At 34.1% G+C, this 9,364-nt stretch overlaps 1 protein-coding gene and 1 pseudogene across 1 annotated transcript; both read left to right on the forward strand.

Annotated features, from left to right (window-relative positions):
- The first annotated feature begins 318 nt into the window (after nucleotides 1-318).
- On the forward strand, nucleotides 319-1,665 carry LOC120171863 (annotated as a pseudogene).
- A 2,869-nt stretch (nucleotides 1,666-4,534) lies between these two features.
- LOC120171864 (eukaryotic peptide chain release factor subunit 1-2-like) lies at nucleotides 4,535-7,171 on the forward strand. The gene is made up of 3 exons (XM_039179492.1): nucleotides 4,535-4,584; nucleotides 5,291-6,770; nucleotides 6,887-7,171. The coding sequence occupies exon 2, from the start codon at nucleotides 5,325-5,327 to the stop codon at nucleotides 6,633-6,635; it is 1,311 nt and encodes a 436-aa protein (XP_039035423.1). The 5' UTR covers nucleotides 4,535-4,584; nucleotides 5,291-5,324; the 3' UTR covers nucleotides 6,636-6,770; nucleotides 6,887-7,171.
- Nucleotides 7,172-9,364: the final 2,193 nt, after the last annotated feature.

Consider the following 9,364-nt stretch of genomic DNA (forward strand, 5'->3'; position numbering starts at 1 on the left):
TGGCTCGATAGGACACTTATCCATCCATTTTCCACAAATCCATCCTCACCATCGTCATCTTTACCGATCACCTTCATAAGGGAGATCTTTTCATTTCTTGGTTATCATACTTTATTTTCAATTTCTTTATCTTTTGTTTATCTTGTTCTAATATTATTTCTTACCTTGTTTCTTGCACATAAAAGAAACCCTAAGAACCCTACTTGCTAGTGTCACCTTCCCCTATTCATTCCCCATTGTTCTTCATCGAGTCTAGAGCTTTCTAGGTTTGATTCTTCAACAAGAGAACGTTCATTAACCCGCCACCGCTTCCCTATCATGTTCTATATGATGCCTTTTAAGAATTCAACTTCAATGAATGTAATGCTTGCAGGGTATGCAAAAGCTAGGGAAATAGAGCTTGCTAAGAAATTGTTTTGGGAGATGAAAGTGAAGGATGATGTTTCTTGGAGTACCATGATTGTTGGATTTTCTATGGGTGGTTTGATGAGGCTTTTTCATATTTTAGGGAGTTGCTAATGGTGGGGCTGAGACCCAATGAAGTTAGCTTGACTGGGATGCTTTCAGGCTGTTCAAAAGCAGGGGCGATTGAGCTTGGTAAAATCTTGCATGGTTTTATTGAGAAATCTGGGGTTAATTGGATTACCATTGTGAACAATGCACTTGTGGATATGTATGCAAGGTTTGGGAATGAAGAGATGGCTGGATTAGTTTTTCAGAATATGCCGTATAAGAGCGTTGTTTCTTGGACTTCAATGATAGAAGGGCTTGCAATGCATGGTCATTCAGAGGAGGCCATACTGTTTTTCATGAGATGGAAAGACGTGGAATTAGGCCAGATCAGATTACCTTTGTTTCTCTCCTATATGCATGTAGTCATGCCGGGTTAATTGAACAAGGATGTGGCTTATTTTCTAGGATGAAGGATGTGTATGATATCGAACCTACGGTTGAGCACTATGGCTGCATGGTTGATTTGTATGGTCGATCTGGTTACCTGCAGAAGGCTTACGACTTTGTATCCCTATGCCAATATCACCTAATGCTATAATTTGGCGAACTCTTCTCGGTGCATGCAGCATTCATGGGAATGTCGAGTTGGCGGAGCTAGCAAAGGCTAGACTTTTTGAGATAGAACCCGATAACTCGAGTGATAACGTGCTACTGTCAAATATTTACGCAGTTGCAGGGAAATGGAAGGATGTTGCGACCATGAGGCGGTTTATGGAGGATCAAAAGATAAAGAAAGTGCCCGGTTGGAGTATGATTGAAGTTGACAGGATCATGCATAGGTTTGTGGCAGGGGAACAATCCAATAAGGCCACAGATCAAGAGGCTTACAAGAAGCTTAAGGAGATAATGTTAAGGCTTAGGGTTGAGGGAGGTTATGTTCCTGAAGTTGCAACTGTTTTGCACGATGTAGATGAGGAAGAAAAGGAAGATTTATTATCCAAACACAGTGAGAAGCTTGCTGTAGCTTTCGGGATGTCGAGGCTACGTAAAGGAAAGGTCATAAGAGTGGTAAAGAACCTGAGAATATGCAGAGACTGTCATACTGTCATGAAGTTGATCTCTAAAGTTTACGGGTTAAAACTTGTCGTTACAGATCGAAGTCGCTTTCACTCATTTGACGATGGCTCTTGTTCTTGTAGAGATCACTGGTGATTGGTCAGTAGGGAGCATTCAACCATTGGAAGGTATCGCATATAAGGAAAACTTCTGAAACTAACAATATTTGACTGAAATTGTTCCGAAACGGAAAAGAAACACCAGTCTTTATTTGTCGGAATTGACAATATTATGGGGGCGGAGCAGATACAGTCACAAGCATGTTATAACTTTTTTTTTTTGAGTCTTTAATCAAACTTGGGAGGAGATATTCACCTGAATCTCGTTGTTTCCAACTGAAACTAATCAATTGTAGACTATGGAGAATGCATCATCTTATACGGACAATTCATCATAATAGAATTCATCAAACAATACTATCACATAATCAAAATAGTCACGCATACAATTCTTGCTTTCACCACAACACACAAAACACTGATATAAATTAGACATTTGAACTGGGGTGGGGAAAGACACGCAGAACTGAGGTAGACAGTAATATGAAAGAAAACACTTACAAAACAGATTAACAAAGCAACAAAACAACCAAGAGTGGCGTTGAACTAGGTCCAAGCATAATTGGCGTTGAATATCACGACGAAATTCAGCAAGTCATGTAAGATGGCTTCTTCATCAACCCCACGAGTTGTGAGACATTTATACCGAACAAAATCTCTAGCACGATGTTTTATTTCGTCGAGTAGTCGGTGATGGTTCATTCACTCCTCAGTGTCCCTCAGTTTAAGTCTACATTCCTATAATCTCACTGTAAAAGATTGTAAATAAATCTGTAGCAAATCATCAGTTCTTCAAATTGTCCCCTTTTAAAATTAGAGTTTATAAATTGAAATCCTTATTAAAATAGGTTTTTTTAATTGTTTCAGTCAAATTGTCAGGCAATCCTAATCTAACGTAGCCCAGCGGTGTCAGGTAAACCAAGTAATCGTGTTAATGATTGAGTGACTAATTTATTATAAAATGATGTTATTTTATAACTTTTAAAATTTCATTGGGAAAAATAAAAATTTACTTAAATTTTAGTAACCATTTATGTAGTTTATCCTTTAATTTTTTATGCATTTAATTTATTTCTTACTTTTATGGTCTAATTAACTTTTAGATGCCTAAATTATACTTCAAATTGACTTTTAGTAGGGACATATATACTTCAAATTGACTTTTAGTAGGGGTGTATTCGGTTTGTTTTTTACTAAAATATAAATCAAACTGCACTTTGCGAGTTTTTAAAAATGGGAACCAAAACTGAATGGTATAAAAATCACGATTTTTGGTTCGACGGTTTTTGAGTGTTTAATTTTTCAAACTCAACATCTAAAAATAACAAATTTAAAGCTTAAATAGTGTAAATTTAAATTTAAATTTATAAAAAAATATTACTAGTTTTAATATTTTATTTATTTAAATTTATCTTATAATAAATTCAAAATGAATGTGTTTTGGATACTTATTTTATTTTATATTTTAATTCGTTTAATTCGGTTCAAACGATTTTCATATGAAAAAATCGAAACTGAACCGAATTGCATATTTATTTTTTATACAAAACTGAAACCGAACAGCAAATTGAAAAATCCAAACCAAATAGTATGATTCGGATTGATTTTTTGATTTTTCTCAATTTCGTTGCTCAACCCTAACTTTTAGTGCCTAAAGAATTTTTTTTGTTAAAAGTAAATGCCTAATATTTTCTCCGTTACACTTTAGCTACATACCAGTAAAAAACATTAAGTGACACATGTCACATTTATATTTTTTTAAGAAATCTGAACATGACATATGTCATTTAACAATTTTTTAATGGTAGTCACTTAAAAGTATAACAAAGAAAACATTATACAGCTATTTTTAACGAAAAAATATTTAGACACCCAAAATCAATTTAAGGTATAATTTAGACACTTAAAAGTATATTAATACTATTTTTTTTGTTTTCTTGGTCGTTGAGCAAAGATATTTATTTATTTTTGGCTTAATACCAAAATAAATGTCCAAACTATACCATTTTTTTAAATAAGTGTCTAAACTATTTTTGACTCATCTAGGTGTCTAACGTTACAAATGTTACCATCTAGGTGCGCGGGTCGTCAATGATATTAATTTTCCCGTTAAGTGACACGTGTCACAGTCTTGTAAATTTAAAAGTTTTTTTATTTAAAATTAAAAAATTAAAATTATATATATTTAAAAAAAGAAAACACAAATTTTGAATATAAATCCAAAACTTTGAAAACATTCATTTCAACCCCTAATCCTACGTCGGTCGTCGCCCCATCGACGAAGTTCCACTTGACCTCCCTACCCCCAAAGACCAAAACCCCATGAAATTATGGCTGACTGAAGGCTGATCAACGATTTATACCACGTGGACCATAGGTTCAAAATCGCGATCGCATGTTATTCCTACGGTCAATCGACCAAAATTATGATGGAGTATGATTAGGAAGATGCATAGACTACATCATCGGCGGTGGTAGTAGTCAAAAAGGGCGTTGGTGGCTGATTAAGGTTAAGATTTTAGGACTATTTTTTAATTTAAGAGAAATTAGGGTTTTTTTTTATAAATATAATAATGTTTTCAATATTTTTTAAAAATAAATTTTAAAATTATTAGATTGTGACACATATCACTTAAAGGAGGAAAGTAACGCCGTTGACGGTCCGAGTACTTAAATGGATAATGTTTGTAACATTAGACACATATATGAATCAATAAATAATTTAGACACCTATTTAAGAAAAACGATATAGTTGAGATACTTATTTTGTTACTAAGGATTTATTTTTCTCTCCCAGCTTAGGCGTAAACAATTTTTTTTATTACTTTAGAAATAATCTAAAATTACAATCATACCCATACAAGGTTCTATAGAAGGAAACTTGCGTGGCCGTGCTGATTAGAATATTGTTATTATCGGCTGCGCTCTGCTCCTAACCAAGCTTCCAAATTTGCAGGTTCATGCTTTTCTTCTCTATTTATGCTCCTTTTTTTATTCGTTCAGATGGATCTTCATGTAATCTCTATTTTGATCGAAGAAGGAATCCTGGAAATCGCTTTGGTTTTAATTTTTTTTATCATTTTTCTTGATTTTTATGTTATTTTGTGTTTTACTATGTCTATTGTTTTCATTTTTTTTATATAGAAAGATGATATTATGAACTTATATTATTTTATGTGATATTTATAAGGTGAATCTGTTAAAATAATCATGAGTTTTTATTTTTGATAATTTTTAATCGGCAATATTAGTTATCTTACCGAAGTATTTCTTCCTGTTATGTGGTGTATTTAACATATTTGTTCTTGGTTTTGATTTGTTTGTATTTTTCTAGTATGTCATGCTTTTAGGTCTTTGTTTATTTAAAGTTTGTGAATTTTGATGGCTCTTTGAAGAATTACTGCGTCAGCCACTAATAATTTGTTTCAAATTATTTTAGATCATTTTGTATAAATAACTTAGACATGTTACAAATGAAGGTATATATATAATTTCTTTTGATGTTTGGTTTTACCTTTACCTGACGGGGATTATGATTTGGTTTGAATGGATCTTCTATTTGATAAAGTTGTCATTAAATGATTCATTTTGTAATTGATTTCCCTTTGTATTTGATTTGAATTATACTTGACAAATTTGTGATTTTCTGGGTAATTTTGTAGCCTGCTGTTTTTCTTGGAAATCTCTTCACTACCTATGGCGGACGGTCATGAGAGTGACAAGAATATTGAGATATGGAAGATTAAGAAGCTGATTAAAGCACTTGAAGCTGCTAGAGGCAACGGCACGAGCATGATATCCCTCATAATGCCTCCACGTGATCAGATTTCAAGGGTTACGAAGATGCTTGGAGATGAATTTGGAACTGCATCGAACATCAAAAGCAGAGTCAACCGTCAATCTGTGTTAGGTGCAATCACATCTGCTCAGCAGAGGCTCAAACTTTACAGTAAGGTTCCTACCAATGGTCTGGTGCTTTACACGGGAACAATCATAACTGAAGATGGAAAGGAAAAGAAAGTCACGTTTGATTTTGAGCCTTTCAGGCCTATAAATGTTTCTCTTTATCTTTGTGACAATAAGTTTCACGCTGAGGCACTGAATGAACTTTTGGAGTCTGATGATAAGTTTGGTTTCATTGTCATGGATGGTAATGGGACTCTTTTTGGGACGTTAAGTGGCAACTCCAGAGAGGTACTTCATAAGTTCAGTGTCGATCTTCCAAAGAAGCATGGGAGAGGAGGACAATCTGCCCTTCGTTTTGCTCGACTTCGAATGGAAAAGCGCCACAACTATGTGAGGAAGACTGCTGAACTCGCCACGCAATTTTTTATCAATCCTGCCACCAGCCAGCCTAACGTATCTGGATTAATACTTGCTGGATCAGCTGACTTCAAAACCGAGCTGAGTCAATCGGATATGTTTGATCAGCGGCTTCAGGCTAAGATTCTGAATGTGGTTGATGTCTCTTATGGAGGAGAGAATGGTTTCAACCAGGCAATTGAGCTTTCGTCGGAAATTTTGTCAAATGTGAAATTCATACAGGAGAAGCGCTTGATAGGGAAATACTTTGAGGAGATTAGTCAAGATACAGGGAAGTATGTTTTCGGTGTGGATGACACACTGAAAGCATTGGAGATGGGAGCTGTTGAGATACTTATTGTGTGGGAAAATCTGAACATAAATAGGTATCAGCTGAAGAATAGCAGTACTGGTGAAGTTGTCATAAAACATTTGAACAAGGAGCAGGAAGCGAATGAGAACAACTTCCGTGATCCGTCCAGTTCCACTGATTTAGAGGTTGTGGAGAAGATGTCACTTTTAGAGTGGTTTGCTATCGAGTACAGGCGGTATGGTTGTAGTCTGGAGTTTGTTACCAACAAATCACAGGAGGGTTCTCAGTTTTGCCGTGGGTTTGGCGGTATTGGAGGCATCCTGCGATACCAACTGGACATGAGATCGTTTGATGAATTTTCTGATGAGGAAGTATATGATGATTCCGAATAGCAATCAATCAACTGTACCCTATTAATGGCGCAGGATGTGATGGGGTCAACAGCAAAGCCTGTACCAGTGCTCGAGCTGTCGTGGATACCGCTGCTGCTCGCAATGCCCCAAAGTTTCCCACGCATCTTAATCAAGGTTTGGTTTTCAAACAGTTTAATTTCTTCTCTGCCCGCCCCCCCCCCCCCCGTTTTTTCCTCCCTTTCACGTCCCATACTTGATGCCCTTATATAGTTTACTTGGAGATGTTGCAGGACCGAACTATGTGCGGCTAAAATGTGTAAAGGCTGAGCTGGGAAGATTACATGAAACTTGTTGGAAATTCCGTAGGAGCTTCCTTCTTATTTGCTACGACCAGGACCTTACATATATATATATTTATTAAAAACTGGTACTTGTCTTTCATGTCAGTGGTTTAACATTGCCTTGGTTACAAGGCAGTGATTATCTGAAGCTTATTTTCTAGAAGTTAGGATTTAGTGTTTATGCCTCTATATGTTGGGCTTTTGGTTGAATAAGTTTGGTTTGTTTCATGTTCTTATGTTTATTGCTACTCTTATCTTGCAGACATTTAAGCCGTTTGCTTAATTTCTGGACTTTTATGAATGTTATCTATCCGACTGAATAAATCTATCTTCACGAAGATTGCTTAATTTCAAGTGTTATATGGATTTTATCTTTATTTACTAACTTATTGTTGTCAGTGAATATTCATTTTAAATTTTATTTCATATTGAAATATATATGTTTCTTTAAAGAGTTCATAGTTCTACAGTTCACAAGAGCCACAGATAATGACGACTTGGAACTTTTCGTAGCATTGCTGTATATCCACGGGGTATGTAACATCCATATCCCGTATACGTTTCAATATATGAATACAAATATCACATCATTTTAAAAATTGTTTACTCATTTTGAAAAGCCTTTAAAATTTTGTTGCAAATTTAATTCCACATAAATAAACATAATTATTACATGTTCATTAAAACATATTACAAAATATTTTGTTTAATTTGATTACATGCCAGAGGTTTCAAAATGATTGCAAAAGTCCTAATGTTACTGGTGAGTCAACCTTAGTAGATGATATCTGATGTTACGATTGCACTCCTTACTTGATTATTCTCTGATGTTATCTACGCGTGGAAACACACATGTTAAGTCATTACTTAATGAGTCATAGTATTGTAAAGTAACCATTATGTATACATAAGTAATTCATAATATTTAATTCCCACCAAATGGTATATTCTTTAAGGGTTCTCTAATCCTTGCCAATCAAACGATATTCCATTCACAATTATCATAAGCATTGACTATTTTTCTTTCTTTTCATTTATAACATCTATTTATATTTGTAATGCACCATTATGCATTTCAAATAGAATATACTTTTATGCTGATAATGTACTCATATGCATTTCAACTATGGCATCATTTCATGTCAATAATGCACCCATATGCATTATTCTTTTATGTATTCGTTCTAGAGCAATTCATATTATGAACATATTTATAATATTCTTTCCATACATTAAATAAAACTTATTAACTACTGTAAAACATACTTTAAAATTTAAACATTCTTTTTAAAATTATGGCATATTGTCTTTAAATAGATTGCATACAATAAATGTACTCACATGACTTGTCTTGCTTAGATATCCGAAATGTAGAGATGATTACTCTGGAACCTGGCCTTTGCCTTTTGCTTTACTCGACTCGGGAACTTGATTTTGATCTATTCCGTATTCATTTAATACATGTATAATATCAATTGTTAGTATATTTCCTAACAATCATAATTAAACATTAATCAAAGTATCTATTATTAACTTTTCCACAACAATCTTAGCTTATCCTAATATTTCTGGGTCTCCAGTATCGATACTCTTACCATGGTATCGATACTACCATGCTAGGGTACCGATACCTTCTCATGGTATCGATACCATTTTTGCATTCTGTTTTAAAATGGCATCGATACCTCCCATTTGGTATCGATACTCCCCCCTTAGGTATCGATACCATGCGGTTGATTCATCCCATTTTAGCTTATAGTATCGGTACTTTTCTATCAGTACCAATACTCGTGCCCAGATTTTCCAGCTTTTAACCTGATTATTACACCAATAAGGTCAAATTTCGTTAGGATTACCTCCCATAATGCTACCAAACTCTTCAATACTTATACATACTAACTTTTCCTCATTTAGATTCTTAAAATAATCTAGTATCCCTCAAGATCATTTGATTTTAAGAATCACCCAAAATTTCTATCTTGTGTTTAAACTCTCCCAATGTTTCTAATCTCTCATTTAGCTCTTTAAAAAGTCAAATATACCAATATACATCAATAAACACTCCTATTTTAACAAATAATTTCAAAACTCATTTTATAAAATCCTCATTATTTCCCTTATCTCTTCATTTTAATCTCATCTAATCATTCCTTATGCATATATAAAACTTAATGTTACCAAAACAACCCATAATTTAAAGAAAACACTATCTAATGAGAATTTACCTTATGCTAGAGAGGAGGGCACACCAACGTGAAGAAGAAGAAGAAGAAGTGTAGAATTATTTTACTTTTCTCTTTCTTCCTATTTAAAAATCCCTAACTATTTTTAAATTCATTTTCCTCTTAAAGGACCAAATTACCCTCTTAACTTATCTATTTATACAATTTAGTCTAAACACTATTTTAAATCCTTTTTCTCATCTTT

This window comes from Hibiscus syriacus, unplaced genomic scaffold (assembly GCF_006381635.1).
Source record: "Hibiscus syriacus cultivar Baekdansim isolate YM2019G1 unplaced genomic scaffold, ASM638163v2 tig00111837_pilon, whole genome shotgun sequence".
In the NCBI taxonomy this organism is placed as follows: Eukaryota; Viridiplantae; Streptophyta; class Magnoliopsida; order Malvales; family Malvaceae; genus Hibiscus; species Hibiscus syriacus.

What these genes read in the sequence shown, in the direction of transcription:
- LOC120171864 (XM_039179492.1), top strand. Translation starts at nt 5,325, where the DNA reads ATGGCGGACGGTCATGAGAGTGACAAGAATATTGAGATATGGAAGATT.